The sequence below is a fragment of the Gavia stellata genome, chromosome Z, assembly GCF_030936135.1.
Source record: "Gavia stellata isolate bGavSte3 chromosome Z, bGavSte3.hap2, whole genome shotgun sequence".
NCBI lineage: Eukaryota > Metazoa > Chordata > Aves > Gaviiformes > Gaviidae > Gavia > Gavia stellata.
In genome coordinates, this window is record NC_082637.1 from 10,037,839 (window position 1) to 10,055,182 (window position 17,344).

General features: G+C 55.5%; 1 protein-coding gene across 1 annotated transcript in view; it reads right to left on the bottom strand.

Annotated features, from left to right (window-relative positions):
• Positions 1 to 16,398, bottom strand: part of NOL6 (nucleolar protein 6) — a 28,998-nt gene extending 12,600 nt beyond the window's left edge. The window contains exons 1-23 of the mRNA XM_059833400.1: positions 16,393 to 16,398; positions 16,079 to 16,285; positions 15,011 to 15,127; positions 14,579 to 14,758; positions 13,767 to 13,935; positions 13,240 to 13,374; positions 12,938 to 13,101; positions 12,354 to 12,474; positions 11,974 to 12,032; positions 11,709 to 11,810; positions 11,057 to 11,172; positions 10,472 to 10,649; positions 9,949 to 10,071; positions 9,640 to 9,788; positions 8,789 to 8,864; positions 6,536 to 6,676; positions 6,121 to 6,238; positions 5,747 to 5,901; positions 5,341 to 5,504; positions 4,736 to 4,888; positions 3,447 to 3,544; positions 1,954 to 2,078; positions 1,704 to 1,793 (exon numbers count right to left, since the gene is read on the bottom strand). Coding sequence (XP_059689383.1) covers positions 1,704 to 1,793; positions 1,954 to 2,078; positions 3,447 to 3,544; positions 4,736 to 4,888; positions 5,341 to 5,504; positions 5,747 to 5,901; positions 6,121 to 6,238; positions 6,536 to 6,676; positions 8,789 to 8,864; positions 9,640 to 9,788; positions 9,949 to 10,071; positions 10,472 to 10,649; positions 11,057 to 11,172; positions 11,709 to 11,810; positions 11,974 to 12,032; positions 12,354 to 12,474; positions 12,938 to 13,101; positions 13,240 to 13,374; positions 13,767 to 13,935; positions 14,579 to 14,758; positions 15,011 to 15,127; positions 16,079 to 16,285; positions 16,393 to 16,398 — 2,946 coding nt within the window. The remainder of the gene's footprint in view (positions 1 to 1,703; positions 1,794 to 1,953; positions 2,079 to 3,446; positions 3,545 to 4,735; positions 4,889 to 5,340; positions 5,505 to 5,746; positions 5,902 to 6,120; positions 6,239 to 6,535; positions 6,677 to 8,788; positions 8,865 to 9,639; positions 9,789 to 9,948; positions 10,072 to 10,471; positions 10,650 to 11,056; positions 11,173 to 11,708; positions 11,811 to 11,973; positions 12,033 to 12,353; positions 12,475 to 12,937; positions 13,102 to 13,239; positions 13,375 to 13,766; positions 13,936 to 14,578; positions 14,759 to 15,010; positions 15,128 to 16,078; positions 16,286 to 16,392) is intronic.
• Positions 16,399 to 17,344: the final 946 nt, after the last annotated feature.

Genomic DNA, 17,344 nt, shown 5'->3' on the forward strand with positions numbered 1-17,344 from the left:
AGGGTGAGAGCAAGCCCTGTTAATGGAGGGGAGCAATCCCAGACATATAAATATCTGGACAGGCAGGATCTGGCACTGTGGATACAGCTGTATTAAAATGGAACAAACTAAAAACCATGCGTATATTTTTGTGGAATAAATGATGCGGGAACATGAACAGAGGCATGGGACACCACCCAACTTGGTGCTGGCAGAAAACACGCTGCTTGGAGCTGGTTTATAGCCAGGCTGAGGAGAACAAACATGAAGATCAGTGACCAGCACCAAGTCCCAGCTCTGGTCCATGCAGAGCTCCCTTCCCACCCAGCTGACCAAGTCCATGGCTTATTGTACCACCCTGTAAGCAAAGAAAGGGACCTCACAAACCCACGTCTGCATCTGCACGAGAGCAGGCACATCCCCAAGCAACTCAAATGCAAAGACAAAAAAAAACTTGGAGCACCCTCTTAAATACATGGGAAGAGGAGGAAACTCCAAGTTGCACTGGAAAGGTTTTTCCCTCCTCCCAGCCCCACGCTTTGCTTACAAACAGATTAGCAGCCCTGGAAACAGCATCCCATGTTTATCCCTAAGGAACGTCACAGGCCTGGGAAGACACTGGTACAGACCATCCCCATACTCTCAGGATGACAAAGGATCCTGCTGCAATGGCCAAGGGAAGGGGAAGGGGAAGGAGGACCAAGGAGGCTGAGTCAAGGGGTTGCAGAGGATGCTATGGACAGGCAACAGCTTGTTTCGGGGGCTAACAACCCCCAGCTCACACTGCACCTCCTGGATTTCGGTCCTGGGTCCACACTGTGACTCTGGCACATCTCACACATACAGCATATCACCCCTTCACAGCCCTGTAACACACACTGCTCCTGCCTCAAGTAGATCTCACCCCTGTAATACTTCCAGCACAAAATGCAGCAGAACTGAAAGTAACATCAGTAAATCCTTTTTATACTGCCTAGGGAGGAAAAACAAAAACCACTCTATGTGGGTTTTTTCCTAATGTGAATCTGTCATATCTAACCACTGTTTGGCTTTTCGAGTCCTCTCAGCTTCAATTGCCTAGGCCACTACTTGGTATGCCAACAAGCTCCCCTCCAGAACATGCATATCTCCCTCCACAGGGCAAATAAATGCGTCTACACCTCCCACGTCCATTTGAGTAATGGATGCTTTAACTTAAAAAAAATAAAATCACTGAGAAAATGAAGAAGGTTAAACTATATATAGCCTCGCTCCTCCACTCAAACCAAAACACCTTCCTAAACTGCCTGTTAGCGTCCTACCGAAACCTCCGCCACCCTGGGCTTGGTTAGAACCCACTCGAACACACAAGCCAGATTTGCATAGCTATGCCAAGACAGAGTCTCCCAGAGAAGCCATTTGCTCCAGGCACAGACACGCAACCAGTTCAGCAGAGGAACATCGCAGGTTTGCTCATGCCCCAAGAAAACGAGAAAATACAAAGTAAATTTGCCCTAGTCAATGATATGTCACCTCAAGTTGCTATTCAAAGCTGGGCCCCCCAGAAGCGGGGTAGCACAGCAGGGCACCAGCCTCCCAGCTCCCATCCTTGCTGCTCTTCATCCCAGGGCAACCATGCGTAGCCACAGCCTGAATCCTACTAAGACATCCCAGTGATCATCACTGAAGACCAGTATGCTTTGCCAGAGTCTGAAAACCCTTGTGCTGGTGCCCTAAGGGGTTACCTTCAAATCCTGGCTGTTGAACGGGTCCATGAGCTGCTCCTCCAGGGCCCGGAGAGACTCTGAGGCCAGCACGAGAAGGCGCTGCAGGATCTGGGGAGGGAAGAAAGCCGGAGGGTGAAACTCGGCAGTCCTGGATGTAGCAGGGACCCCATTCACCCACAGGCCATTGGAGCTGGCTCCAGCACTGGGAACAGGGAACTGCCCCAAGCTGGCAGCCACCACAGGGCAAGGACAAAAGGTTCCAGCTCACCTGTGCTGAAGGTCGCTCTTGGGTCCACATGGAGCTCCACTGGTCTTTGGGGGTGGCGATGAACATGACGGGGAGGCGAGAGCGAGCGGCCACAAACTTGTTCTTGATCTCTGTGCAGTCAGTATCTGGAGAAGGCAGGCAGATGGGTGAGATGCTCTGCCCCATCCACAGCCTTCCAGCCTCCTCACCCATGTATCGCAGCCCAGAAAAGGGCAATACAATGGGCTTTTATCCCCTCCCACCCTTTGATCCCACATCCACATGCAACCAGAGCTCCATCACCACAGGCTTGCTCTGCTCTCATGCTTCCCTCAGCATCCACCTGCAGAAAGTTTTGGAGACAGGATGCAGGGCTAGATGGACCTTTGCTCTAAACCCCACCCAGCTGGGCCCAGACATGGCTCAAGACATGGCAGGCACTGGGACTGACACAGACTAGGAATTGACGTTATGAGCAAACAATAGAGTTTGTACCCAAAGAGTTTTCTAACTTTTTTTTTTTTACTTTTTTTTTTCCTCTCAAGTGAGAGGGAAAAAAAAAAATAGCTCTTTGGCCAAAAACACTTCCCATCTTATTCATGAAAAAAAGCTGGAACGTAGAAAAGTATCAGTTTCCAAAACCCAATTCTCTCTCTCAAAAAAGAAAAGGTTGAGGGAGCGCTGAAACCCACAGAAACAGCTGCTCCCTCCAGCATTGCCCACACCACTCCCAAGCAGCTTGACCTTTTCTTATAAATCAGCTTTGAAAGCTGGGTGTAGCTATCTCCCCCACTACCACCCACAGCCAAGACAATCCCATGGTCTCTTCTGGCTCCTGGGGAAAGACAGCATGTATCCGAAAGACAATCAACAGACAAAACACAAGGAAGAGGACAGGACCGCAGATCTGCTTGGATGCACCAACATGCTCCTTTGGAAACCAGAGGCCTTTACCAGGAAATCCCCAAAGCTCAGGAGGTAATAAAGCCTGGAGGACTGCAGCTCTTTTCCTTTACAGGTTTTGAAATCAGGGACTAGATGATCATCCCCACGATCTGAGTGGTGCAGGAGTGCTCTCAAAGCAGACACAGCGCAGAAGTCTGAAGCTTCTTGTTCAAGAGCCCGACTGCTCTCCCAGCACAAATGAAGGTTTGGCCCCCAAGAGCCAGGGCAAAGCCTCAAGCAAAAATGCCAGCTACAAAGGAGCAGAGGGCTTCAAAGACACCACCACATCCAGCACCACCCAGGCTCGTCACAGATTTCAGCAGGACCAGAAACAGCAGAGCATCACCACCTCTTCAAAGGCAGGCTGGGAGAAAAATAACCCACGCCACAACCAAACCCACCCTGAAGCCAAATGAAGCAGGGCAGGACAGGAGTAAAGGAGTGGCAAATCTCCTTGCCCTGGCAGAAGCTGTGATGTATACATGTATACAAGATCCCTGGAGCCAGGAGCTCACCAAGGAGGGCTCAAGACCCTCGTGCTGTGGCTCTCCTGCATGCTGCCTGCTCACCTGTGAGGCCAGCGTTCAGGTTGACAATCAGAGGGTTGTTTTTCCAGTCAAAAGTTGCCAGCAGGTTGAGGAAGCGCAGGAACCCCACCTGGGGAGAGCTGCAGACGAGGCAAAACAGTTCAACACCAGCATTTACTTGCTGGCAGCAAGAGGGGCTCAAGGGTGACTTAGCGATGCCCAGCCCACACATAGCCCAAGAAAGAATGTCCATGGTGGGAGACCAAAGTCCAGAACAAGCATGAGGCACTTCCCCTTTTCTGAATCCCTGGGGAAAGTCTTTCTCCTTTGTTCCTCCCTCCCCAAGTAAAAGAAACCAGCAAAAAGTGAAACATTGCCCCTAGTCACTCCATCTCCCACCACTCCCCTGACCCGAATTCTCAGGGCTGGAGCAAGAGGGAGGTGAAGATAAGGCTGCTCCCATCTCCAGTGCAGCTCCGAACAACACCAGCCAAGCTCCCACTGTACCTCTTCCCCTGTGACACAACACGTGCACGGAGCAAGAGAGCTGGGATGATGGGGCTCCTGCTAGCAGGGTATTTTAGGAGACAGAAAAGCATTTGAGGCATCAGGCTGTTATTCCTTGCTACATTGGGGAAGGAAACCAGACCCCAAGTGCAGGGCAGAGTAACCTTTTGGCACTGCACGGAGCAAAAACGCTCCCTTTAACTTCATTTCACTCCCTCTGGGCCACGTTCTGTCCACCTGCCAGGGGCCAGCAAGCAATTGGGCCCATGGGCTTATTTCCCAACATGCTACTCCAATTCAGCTTTCAGCAGCCGGCCTCTCACCCTTTCCTTGGGAGTCCTCTCCAGGAGGAAGGGAGGCTGCAGCCGCCAGCACCACCTTAACATCCCTCCCAGGGAACCCAGGAGCCCCACCATGCTGGTAGCCACAAGGCAGCCCTCTCCCCTGCTTCTCCTAGCCTTCCCCCTCAGGACAAGGGGCACCGCCAGGCCTCAAGAAGGCACAAGACACCCCATGGCTGTGCCGCCAGCACCCAGAGGCCCCGAAGATGCTTGCTCCCATCCTTACCTCCTTCCCCTCTCACTCTGTGGTGCACTGGGCGGGAGGAAGCCACAGCCCCACAGCACAGAGCATCTCCATCTCCTCTGGCCAGCCACTCCCAACAGGGCTTAGGACAGCATTTTGGCAGCACAGGGGCCTCACGCTCACTGCTGTGCATGCTCCCAGCACCTCCTGCCCTAGCAGTATCCCATCCCTCCTCCATCTCAGGTACGTAAAAAAAGCACTAAATCCCCATCGGGCCAGCCCAGACTCCTCATCCTCACCTGGGCGGCGTGAAGGGGGCCGGGTGGAGGAAGAGGAATGCCACAAGGAGGTCCACACACTCCTCAGAGATGTTGTCGCTCAGGAGCTGGGCGCTGACCCAGCGCTTGGCCAGCCGGCAAGTGCTGCCAAAGACGGGGTGCTGCTGCTGGAGCCTGCGAGGAGGGAGACAAGGCACTGCTCAACCCACACATCCCAGGACCCAAAACGCCCTTTCAGCATTCGTCAGGAGAGAAGAGAGGGGCAAATATCTGCCAGGAACATATGCGCAGCATCACGAGCACAGGGTGCTCTCTTTGGGCCTTGAGATTTTGGGGAAACGAAGGGGAAATGCTGCCACATGCTCCTCTCTAACCATGCAGCTCTTTGGTACTTGTCTCCCCATGCCAGTGACCTTGGATGTGACAACAGAGACAACTGGTGCCGCCCCCACCTACATTCATCCCTCCATCCTCCCACAGAGCCTCTCACGAGGTAGGCAGAAGAGCCACTTCCCACAGTGAGCTCCTCTCCCCACCATCACCCTCCAACATTCAAGGGCACCTCCACACCGGCTTCCAGCCACGTCCCATGTCCCGGCCCCCCAGGCACCCCCCGCCTCACCTACCCATGCAGGGAGCTGGTTAGATAGGGCAGATGCAACGTCTCCAGCTCCAGCTGCCGAGACTCCTCTGTGTCCTGGTACTTCAGCATCCCTTCTGGGGTGACCACTTCCTTCAAGATCAGGGGCTCCCGGTGGTAGGCTACTTGGAGACGGAAAACGTAGCCGTCCTGAGATGGGAGCAGAACATGAAGTCAGGCTTGGTGGGAACACAAGCAGGCTGGTGTGCTATGCTGCGCCTCAGGGACACAACAGCAGCATCCTAGCTCAGTCAACGGCACAGTCTCCCTATGCTCCTTCCTAGGCCCACCATCCAAATCCTGGTTCTGTCCAGTGGGACCACTGCCACAGCCCCCCACCTGCCTCCTCAGTAACAAGTCAGGTCTGGAGAAGGTCCCCGTCGTCTCCCTACCTTGTACACATCAGTGTGGGTGACTGCAGGTCTGCAAACCAGCTGGTGCTGCTGCTGGAGGAGCTCAGCCAGCTGGAGATGGAAAGCTGCCTTGATGCGCTTGATGGCTTCTTTGTCCTGCGGCCACTGGCCGCTGCCTTCCATGTGGCAGACGACTGGGGGCAAAGGGACAGCAGGAGGCCAGTGAGCCCCAAGCAGAAATGAGGTGTTGAATAAGGGTGGCTGGGACTAGAGGTTACAGCAGGAGAACAGGACGAGCCGGGGCTCTGCTCCTGCCTGCACCACACCAATGCAGCAGTAATGGAGCCAGCACCGCCATATGCCTCTGCTTCCCCCCACCAAATCATCTCCCACTCACATCTCTCCCCACTTACTCTTCAAAGGGGCTATGTAGGCTGGGCAGGGCTTGTCCTCCGAGGGAAGCAGCAAGTGCTTAGTCCTGATTCGGGTATGGAAGGAATAAATCGGCTTCATGGGAATGGGAGGGAAGACCTGGGAGAGAACAGCCGCTCAAGGACTGAGAACAGGGAGCAGAAACCCCAGGGCACCACGGACTCCCTCGTTCCAAACCTCCTGCTCCAGCAAAGCCCCCCAGCATGGAGGGCTTGGCCAACTTGTGCACAGCCAGCCCCAGGGATGGGACAGCAAAGAAGAGACACTGCATCACCCCAAGGGCTCGAGAGCCACAAAAGCAGAGAGTGACTAATTCTCTCTGTTCCCCCTCAGCCCAGGGCCTCCCCCCAGCTCCTTGCAGACCCCCACGCAAGGGCTGTGCCTGGGGACACTCACATCCGTGTACCGGAGGGCTGGATGGACACCCTGTACAGCCGTCACCGTCAGCGGCAGCCCCTTCAGGTTCCACAGCTTGCGACTCAGGTCATCGTAGGAGCAGACAACGCTGACCATGGCCTCCTCGCCCGTTCCCGACGCCTGCAGACACACAGGGAGCCGGGAGCCTCAACGTTCACCTCTCCCGCTCCTGCACAGACACCCACCTCCCCCCCCTCTCAGGCTGGCATCGCAGCCAAGCTCTGAGGAACCAGGGCTGCCGCCCCAGGAAGCAGCTTCTGGCAAAGAGCACTCAGCAAAACGGTGAGGTAAGAGAGAGAGGGAAGCCAAGGGCAAGATTGTCTGCAGGTCCCCAGCAGGCACAGGCATCCTAGAGGCTGTGTTTCAAGGCAAAGTGAAATTATTTCCTGTGCAAGACACTAAGGCAGCACCAAGAGCTGTACTGCCAGCATTCTCCCTAGGAAGGAAGAAGCTAAGAGTGATTTGGGGGTAAAGAGATCACATACCGGCAAGGTGAGAGCTCTGCTACTGCTTCCTCGCCAGTTACCGTGATGCCAACAGAGGCGGCAGTTAACAGAAAACTGCACCGACTAAATCCTTAGCCAAGGCAGAGATGTGAAGCATGGCAAAAGCAAAAGACAGAAAATATCCAGAGCATTGCAGGAGCCCTGGGGAAGGTGGATGAGAATCACAGAATCACAGAATGACTAAGGTTGGAAAAGACCTGTAAGATCAAGTCCAACCATCAACCAACACCACCATGCCCACTAAACCATGTCCCACAACACCACGTCCACACATTCCTTGAACACCTCCAGTGATGGTGACTCCACCACTTCCCTGGGCAGCCTGTCCCAGTGTTTCACCACTATCTCAGTAAAGAAATTTTTCCTAATATCCAGAGCACCAAACAGAGAATTGCTGCTGCCCTTGCCGCTTCTATCTCCCAAAGCACAGCAGAGGAGCCTGAACGAGGAGGAAGAGACATCACTGACATCAAACCACTCAGCTCAGATGCAGCTGAATTGAGCTGCACGTATCCAGCCAGGCTGGGCTTTACGGCAGAGCAGCAGCACCCTCTGCGGGGTGTGCCACGAACAACAAACCCCCATCCTGCCTGACTCTAGAGCTGGCTGCACTGTCCATCTTCCATTGTCCCCCACATCCCTCGACCACCGCAGACTCTCTGGGCTGCCTACAATCAAACAGCTGGAGGAGCAGAGACAGACACCCCGACCCACCACCCCACGCACAACAGCGAGTTTCTCCTTCATTCCTCGAGGACTGGCAACAATCAGGCTTCTAAACACCCCTCCAGCTCCGGGAAAGTGCATCCCCTCTCAGCGTGGAGTTTATCAGCCCTGAGCACCCCAGACTAGCTTGCAGGGACACAGCACATGCAGATTTTGCCACCTCGCCACACAGCAGGCTGTGCGAACTAGCATCTCATCCCAAATCTGACATGCAGCTCTGCCCAGACCACAACTGGTCCTGGCACAGATGATTCTTTATCAGATTTGCTCCCCTTTGCTCTTAAAAAGGGGAAAGGGAACAATTTCCTTCTCCATCCAACAACCAGGTAAAAAGCTGGTTTTACCAAAGACCAGCAAAGCTGTGCCAAAGTGCTCATGGCTCATCTCTAGGCTTTAATTTCACAAGCTGGAGAGCAGAAGTAGGGAGGGAGACACTTTCCAGCCTCCAAGATGCATCTTTTCTGTCTCAAAGTGACGTTTCTTTGTTTCAGCTGCATGTTCAGCTGGAGCACTAAGTAGGGCTTGGTGGGCATGATCTAGCACTTTGCACCATGACAGGAAATATCCTTCTCCTGGGTTTCCCAGCTGGACCTATGGGATGAAGGCACAGAAGTGTCTGGCCCATGTCCTGAAGGACGCAGGACCTGAAAGGTGCAGCCAGAGGAGTACAGTGTGACAGTGATATATCCTCAGACAATGTGGACATAGTGGACACAGCACAGAGAGGAGGCCAGCAAGATGCTTGCAGGGGAAAATGGAGCGTGGGGGCTGCCAGAGCATGCGGACTTCAGTAGCTATGCCTTGGTTGGCACAAAAGGCTTGGCAGATCCAAGGAAAGCACCGCACTGCCCATCAAAACACCCGCAGGCAGGAATTTTCCATGCCCTCGCTACCTTCCCTTGGGAACCACATGGATGCCTCAGGGCCACAAAGCTAAAATGACCTCTCCATACCACCCTTCCTCATGAAACCCACAGCCCCACTGGGGGAGTAACCGTACCTCTTGCCTAGTCCTGATCACAGACTCCAGCAGGGCTCCCGTGTAGCAGATGGAGGATTCGGGAATGTCCGCATGGCTACATGGAAGAAGACAAGAGAGCATTAGAGCTACGACACACCAACCCGTCCATCCTAACACTGCATGCTGCGCACATAGGCAAGGGTCAGTCCAAGACTAAGGAATTTCTCCATATAGGATGGTCACAGTGAGAAGACCAATCTCTGTGTGTTTCTCCCATACCCAAGTTACCCACCCAAAGTGGCCCAGCAACTCATGCAGATTTACAGGATTCAAAGCCAAAACCTCCAATGCGCAGCCTTTCCTCACAAGACCCCTCCTCGAGTAAGGATAAAGAGGCCCAAGCAACCCCTTCTTTCTGTGCAAGAGCATCTTGTTTTTGTCAGAAGGTATAAACTGCTACAGGGAGGCTTTCCAATGCTGCAGGGAAACCCAACCTTGTGAGCCGCTACAGAGTCTCAGAGGATTTCATGAAACATCCTGCAAGTTCCAGACAGCTTCTCTTCCAGCTCTACCAACAATGAGTGTCCCAATATCCCATCTGCATGTAAGGGCAGGACTACGCTGCCTCCTTGCCCTTAGCATTCCCATCAGCAGAACCTACAGCCCCATGTGCTTGCCCTCCCCACCTTCTCTTGGGAAGCAGCTCGCAGCATCAAGATCGCAACTGAAATGACTTCCAGATTTCACAAAGCCAAAATGACCCACAACATCCCCCAAGGCACAAAACCAGCTATGGGGTTACCAGGAACATGGCACGAGTCAGGAGAGCAGCAGTGACCCCCGCACAGCTGCAGGTCCCCCAGCCTCGGCTGCTGCTTGGTATGACTTACAGCTTCAGCAGGTGCCTGACGATCTGCTCAGGAATGAGACGTTTCTGGCAGATGGTATCAGCCTCCCACACCACTGCCTCGCAGATGCTGCCATCCTGGAACCGCCGTAACTCTGATTTCTCCCCCCAGAAGGTCCGGAAGTCCAGGGCCTGCAGGGGTACATTGGCCAAGCCAAGCTAGGGACACGGATCACCACTGGGGCGGGCCAAACCATTCCCATGGCCACCAGCCAGCCCCACAGCCACACGCAACCACAGCACGACACCAGCTCTGCTCCACCCCACTAGGCACAAGCAGGGCTCCCCTCACCTCAGGGTGATCTGCCTGTGGTCCCTTCTCCAGCATGCTGGCAGCAAACTCGGGGACAAACAGGAGCCCAAACGTCAGGGGCCCAACATCCTTGTGTTTTGGAGGTTCAGCATCAATCGGCCACTGTGGGAAAATGGGGAACATGAACCACAAGCTGAAATGAGGTTGCTGGAGCAGCGGCTGTTGGGATATCAGGCTGCTAGATGAACATCCTATACATGCCCTTGGGTGCCTGGACAAGCACAGACAGGGAAAGCCTCATTTAATAGGTCTCCCCTATGAGAAAACCAGTTGTCTTCACCCTGTCCCATTACTGGGCCAGGAATTCTGCCCAGACCAAGCCCCGCAGCTGCACCCCACATGCCAGTACAGGGCCTCAGGTCCTGTTCTCCCCACAAAGGGGACAGGCCTGTTTCCTCCCCCAGTGAGCAAAGATCCTCTCCCCGTGCCCAGCAGTGCCACGAGGGACACACAAGACCCCACATGCTGCGAAGGATGCAGTGTCATTGCCGAGCTGCATTACCTCGGGGATCTGGGGCAAGGAATGAGTCACGAGCAGCGCTCTCCCAGCCAGCCCACGGGCCAGCAGCGAGATAATGAAGGGAAGGGCCGCAGCCACGTAGTTCCCACCCCGATCCATCAGCTCATTCAGCAGCTGCATCTTCTTGCAGGCACCCTGCAGCTTGGAGACATGCTTCAGGCTACAGGAGAACGAGAGACGCTGGTCACCCACCTCTGCCACCAAATCCTTTCTGAGAGAGATATGCTAGAGGATGGATAAAAAGGGGAGCTGAGGGTCCTGCCCTAGCATGGGGGCTACAAGAAGAAACACTGCACTCTGGCATCTCAGGATGCACCACAAGAGATTCTGGCTCTTGGGACAATCATCATTCCCAAAGGCCAAAGCATTGCCCTCCTCCTCCTGGGAGGCTATCTAGACAATAAAAGCAGAATAGCCAAATGCAAGAGGCACCAGTGTCTATCTCAGCACTAGCAGGGCCACCTCCCACCAGGCATGTCCAAATCCACCCCAGTCCAAAGCCAGAAGCAGCCCACTCCTCTCTGAACAGGCTCCTTAGCATTACCCCACCAGCACGGCGAGACTCACTGGAAGACATGGTCAAAAGCTCTGAGCATGGGCTTCGCAGTCATGAGCAGCACCTGAAAGCCATCCACCATCCGATCATCCAAAATTTCCATGGAGCGCTTGGCTTCAAACTGGACCTGAGCAAGGAGACAAGACAGAGCAAAAGCATGAATGGGAGGGCAGAAGGAAAGCAAATCCCTCCAGCAGTGGTTACCAATGCTCCCCCATCAACCACGGCCACCCCAGCTCCATGGTCACCAGCAGACCCTGATCCCAGACAGCCTCTGTCCTCAGCATGATGCCAAGTCATCAACAGCTGTTGCTGCTGGCCAGACAGTCCCTCCTTGACATCCCTGCCATCAAGGTGAGTTTTTTCTTCTCCAAAACAGTTATTTCTGCTAAAGAGCTGCTTGTCTTCACCCAAAGGTGCCCACAAAGAGGAAAACAACTTTCCTCCATCATTCAAGCAAGACAGGTAAGGCAGCACTACATCCAGGTCTTAAAATTCACTTCTAAGCTTCAGAGCTGGAGATGGATGTTAAAAGCTTAAAAAGCAACACTGAACCCCCTCCCTACATCCAATGTCCTCCTCCAAGACATCTAACCACCCTCTGCCTGCCTCAGCTTGCTCCTAACACAGCATCTCAGGATGCCATCACAACCTGCCCAATACCTGGTGGTATTTGCTGGCAGTCATATCAGCGCAGAGGTTCACCAGCCCAGAGGGATCCACAAAGACCACTTCAAATGCCTGGTGGAAGTCATCCAGGACAGGCTGGAAGAGCAAACACAGCCCTTAGTGCCATAGCGCAGCACAGACACCAAGGCACCACGACCTCGTTGCCATCCAACATCCCTGTAACAGGCACATCCCTGCCTGGGCAGCGCAGGCAGCACAGCCGGCCACAAGCATGAGCTCCTCCTGGAGGGTTGCTTACCAGGGAGGTATCTGCATCCTTCGCTAGGCTGATCCCCCTCACACTCAGGTCAGTGGTGGCTGTGGGCAGACAGGAAGGAACAAGTCACACCGCCATCCACATCTGCCCCACTGGTGAGGGTGGTGGTACAGCTACATGCCAATACCACTGTGGTCTCACAACATAAACAGTGCTAACAACATGATGCTGGCTTCCACCACCACCCAACCCTCTGCAAGCTGCTCCATCCAGCCCTGCTCTGCTGCCCCTTCCCCATCTGCCCATCTCATCCACAGGGTCTCAGCATCAAAGGGAGAAAAGCCACAATTCCCCCTTCTCCCCACCATGTTCAGGCTTCAGACAGAGACTCTGCTGACACCAGCCTTTCCCTGGAAACTCACCCAGGAACTGCAGGGTGCTCCTAAGCACCTGGTACCCACTCATCATCTTGACGATCTTGCGTGTCATCAGCAGGTAGGCAACCAGCATGGAGACCAAGAAGCCACTGAAGCACCCCAAGCCCTGTGAAAACAGAGGGCTGAGTCAAGAAGAGCTCAGCGAGGCACCACGAGCTCCAGAGTCCACCCCTCATGACTGCTTCTAGCCTCTGTCATCACCAGCACGGCAGCTCCCAAGCCCCAACCCTGCCAGGAAGACGCTGAGGCAAAGCCCCATACAACAAGATATGGATCCCCTTGCAGGAAGACAACGCTTCAAAGTTCTTTGGGAAACAGGATGAATTCCCAAAAAAAAGACCAAAGCCAAAACCCCACACCATTCCAGGGATCTCAAAGAAGCACAATTGTCTGGTACACAGAGACTCATTGCAACCCGCAGGGTAGGATGGATCTCCTTGAAACCTAACACAGCTGAAATCAGTCACAAGCCCACCACACCACCCACCTGGACCAAACCACAACCTTTCCACCAAAGGCAGGTTAGCCAGGCGAGCAGAGCCTGCCCTGTCCCCTGGCACAGGACATACCTTGCTGAGCTGCCGCTGGTTCAGCCAAACTTTGAGAAGGGCCAGGCCATCCTTCATGCCCGGGAAGTCGGTGGCTGCACTAGACAAGAAGTGCAAGTGGGAGAGCAGCACCGTGTCGCAGAGGATGGAGTTGTTGTAGTGAGGGGTCGGGGGCTCAGTGGCTCCTGTGTGGGGAGACGACAGCACATTGGACCCAACCATAAACCTCCTCTTCACAGAAAAGGGCTGCAGTGAACCCACCTCCCGATACTGGGTGCAGTCTCTGGCTGAACCAAGCAGCCTTGTGTTCCCCCAGGCCCTACCTTCTCTGGGGGTGCTCTGCTCCATGAACCAGGCTGTCCGGACGTTGTTCTTGCTGGGATAGAAGCGACTGGGTTTGAAGAGACCCGGGGCAGGACAGGCATGCAGTCGGACAGTGACCATCTTCTCATCCTTGCCTGTAAGCACCAGGGGGTAGATGTGCAGGAGGAAGAGATGTCAGAGACCCAGAGACTAACCTGAGAAAGCAAGGAGCATCCCCAGCATGGGGAAGGAAAAAGTTCCTTCCCAGCAAAGCTCAGCAGCAGTGGAAATCATCTCAGAGCAGAGAGCGACCACATTCCAGAACCAACAATAACCCTGAGGTCACACTGCTCACGTCCAAGTCCCGTCTTCATCCCCACTGGCCGGTCTGGTACCCCAGCACTCTCCTGCCTGCCCTGGCCTTGCCACACCACTGTCTGTCCCATCTCCAAAGGGTCTGTTACACGGTGTGAGACCACCACCACCCCCCTCCACCTAACACCAGTACCCACTCACAGCCCCCACCAGAGCAAGGCTCAAGTGCCACCTTGAGGCCTCAGGAGCAGGATGGGCTTGAGATGGTTGCTGTTCATGTAGGCAAACTTCACGCTGCCAAAGAGCTTCTCCTTGGAGAAGTGCTGGGCAATGTGGGCCAGGTACAGAGCTCTCTTCCGGTGGTAGCGCTGGTTCAGGTTATCTTTGTCCTGGAAGATTTCCTGGGAAGAAAGGGATGGGGCAATTCCACCTCACCTGCCTGCAGACCCCAGTTCAGCCCGAGGCATTACACCACCCACCGCTCCCCCTGGCCCCACAGACAGCCCTATCTCAGATATGCAGCTATAGCCCCAAGGAGCTCCAAGTCGGTCAGGAGCACTGCCTTGCTGCTGGCTCACCAGACTCTAGGATCACAGGAGACAGAGCAGAGCCATACAGCCAAACAGGGTATCGCTTTGTCTCAAACCGCATTAGAGCAAGTCCGGGCAGCAAGGGGAAGGAGTTCTAGAAGGGTAACAGCCTGCAAATATCACCCTCCCTGTAACACCAACTTGGGAGCTGGGACAGAAGTGCAATGGGGTAGAAAGCTGGACAGCATCTATGTCCCTGGCAAAGCGGAGAAGGTTCTAGCCCAGGCAGAGAGAAGGAAGATCCTCCTGAAGAGCTAAAATCAAAGCAGCTGAAAGCTCCGATTGAGTGAGCGGTGAGATTGCACTCCCCAACTCCTCGTGGCAGTCACCACACTGCACATCCAGATGCTGTAACCTCACTCAGGAACGGAGAGGACAGGGCAGGGGCCACGGGGGAGGGGACAGAGCTCAGCCAGGCTCCAGGCCACTCAGGTGCAGGCACTGCCACACTTACCCGCGGCATGGTCACCGCCACATCCACGTTGATCTCCGGCTTAATGCAGGTGCCCAGCAGGTAACTGCCCACCACCTTCAGCTCAGCCGGGGGCAGGAAGCGGAATCTCCCCTTCACGCTGAATGGCACCTGCAGGAATGGGACCTTCACGCCCTTGGGGAGCCAGACCTGGTTGGTAAGCTGAGAACAGACAGGACACACAAAACACTCTAAACATCACCAACAGCAGATGGGCAGAGACCAGGACCCCTCTCCCCACACAAGTGCAGGCACCTGCACCCAGGGCTTAAAGATGGAGCATCCCCCTCTCCTCTCCAACATAAAGTAAGGTGGTATTTTTTCAGTCCCTAAGGGAAACTCTGCCTGTACAGCAACAGCAGAGCCTGCTCCATACAGGGGTCTTGCCACCTCCTCCATCCCTCTAGAACGTACTTCAGTTTCTGGGGTCCCTGGGATGGCACTCAGCAGGCTGTTAATTTCATGGAGGAAGGCATCAATCTTCTTCTTCTTCGTCTCCTTCAATGTCACCTCCTTCAGAAGCTCTTCGATCTGTAGGGGAAAAGGGGACCACAAAAGGCAGCTGCAACACTAGAATTGCTCCTGCCCTTTACCTTGTCCTCCAGCACTAACCACGAGCCTGGTGAACAGGGCAGCAGGTGAGCTGGGGAACAACACCTGAGCCTCTCCACAAACCCAGCCCATGGGCAGGAGGATAACGCAGCTCCTGCCCTCTCCTGTGAAGCACTGGATGGAAATCAACTCCATCCCACCAGCTTTTGTGTGAGGCCCAGCGACAAAAAAAATGGCATGATTCATATAGGCTTCGCTCTCAGAAACGTTTTTTGTATGACAGAGTATCAGTTTCAGAAAATGACCTTGCAGACCCTAGAGATCCTGCCACCAAAACCAGCAGATCTTCAGGAGATCAAAGCTCATAAAATCACCAACATTACAACCACAAGGAACCATCTGGTCACCATCCTGACTTCCCCCTAACACAGCCAGTTTGCTCCCAGGACATAAACCAACTCTCCTGTCCCATCCAGAAGCTGGTCAATGACAGGAGCCAAGTGCACCTGGTGATATTACTTCCTCACCCCGATAAGCAATAAATCACAGCAGCGAGGGATGCAATGGTTGCGCTTCCACCATACTGCAGTTATGTGCTGGAGGGGTTCAATTTTAGTGGTGTAAAAGAAGCAAAGGGCCCGGCGTGGGATGGTAATAGGAATTACAGTGGAAATACCAGTAACACGCTTGGTGCCTTCTAAAGGCTGTGCCTTCTGTCCCTGCCCCGTGCCCAGCTCCTGCAGAGGAGCAGCTGCTGTCCGGATTTACCGGGTCAGGAGGGCTCAGGGGCCTGCCAGCGGCCCGGGGTCTCTTCCCCAGGCGGTTCCCGGAAAGCTCCAGGATCCCGCTGCTCCCCGCCCCAGCTGAGCCCCCAGCGGGGCAGAGCGCGGCCAACGGCGGCCCCCCGGGCCGGTGGGCCTCCCGGCTGACCTGTAGGCGGAGCAGGCTGGAGTGGAAGAGATCCTCCGTCTCCTTCAGCTGGCTCAGCTCCTCGCTGGTCGGCGGCTTGTAGAGCTCGGCCCGGCTCAGCTTCGCCGGCTGCAGGGCTCCGGCCCCGGCCGGGGCGGCCCTCTTCCCGCTCCGCGGCCCGCTCCCGGCGGGAGGCTCGCGGTCCTTTGCCGCCGCCTCCGCAGAGCCCTGCGAGGAGAAGACAGCACGGCTGGCCCCAGAGTCCCGCGGGCTCCGCCGCATGGGCCCTCGGGGCGCCGATCTCCCCCTCCCCGGAGCCCCCACCGCCGCCTCACCGCCATGGCCGCCACCGCCACCGCACACGCGCGCGGACCCTGTCACCACGTGCGACGCCACGCACCCCTCTGACCGCGGAGCGCAGTTCCCCATTGGCCGCGCGTACCAGTGCAAGGCTCCTATTGGCCGTACTGGCTGCGCCCCGCCTTCCCGCCCCTCCCTCGGAACCGCCCACGGAGCCGAGAGCGCTGAGGGGCGGCTGTTTCCTCGCTTTGCGGCAGGTCGCGCTGGGAGTGGAGCGTTTTGCAGCTGTTGCGAGTGCTTGACGGCAGCACGGCTCCCGCCCCCCACGGCTATGGGGAGGAGGGGCTCTCCGGGGCGGCGGTCGCAGCCCCTCGGGCCCATAATGGGGCACGGCCCCAGGGTCGTGCCGTGGAGGTGCCCCCTCAAGCCTCAAGCCCCGCGGACATCCCGTCTGAGCCACCCCCCGACCCCCTCGGGCCTCCCCCTCCCCCGGCTGGGATGGAGGCCGGAGCCGCCCTCGCTGGCTGGCCAGGGCCGGGCAGGCTGCAACCCGAATTCACAACCTTCACCCCAAAACGGCAGCTCTCGGGGCAGCCCGGTGTGGTTTCATGTGCAGGCTGGCCGCACGTGGATGCCACAAGCCGGCTTGCCCGACGGGGTGAACCCGGCCCGGGACTGGCATTACCCCGCTGGCCGGGGCCTGGCTGCGGTGCCTCTTGGGGACCCCGATTTAAACAGTGCCAGATTTTTCACATCGTGTTCAAAAGGAACCTTAAAATAACTGGAGAGAGGGAGATGAAGTCTATTAAGGTTTAATAAACACATCGGACTCATTTTTAGTATGGTGTGACTTTGTACTGTGACATGGGGAAAATTTTGGGCTGTTTGGGTGTAGGGGTCAGGTGGGCAACAAGGGCATCAGCTGGGTTCAGAGCAGCTGATGCTGGCTGTGTATAAACACGTAGTAAAATAAGCTGCAGTTTGTAC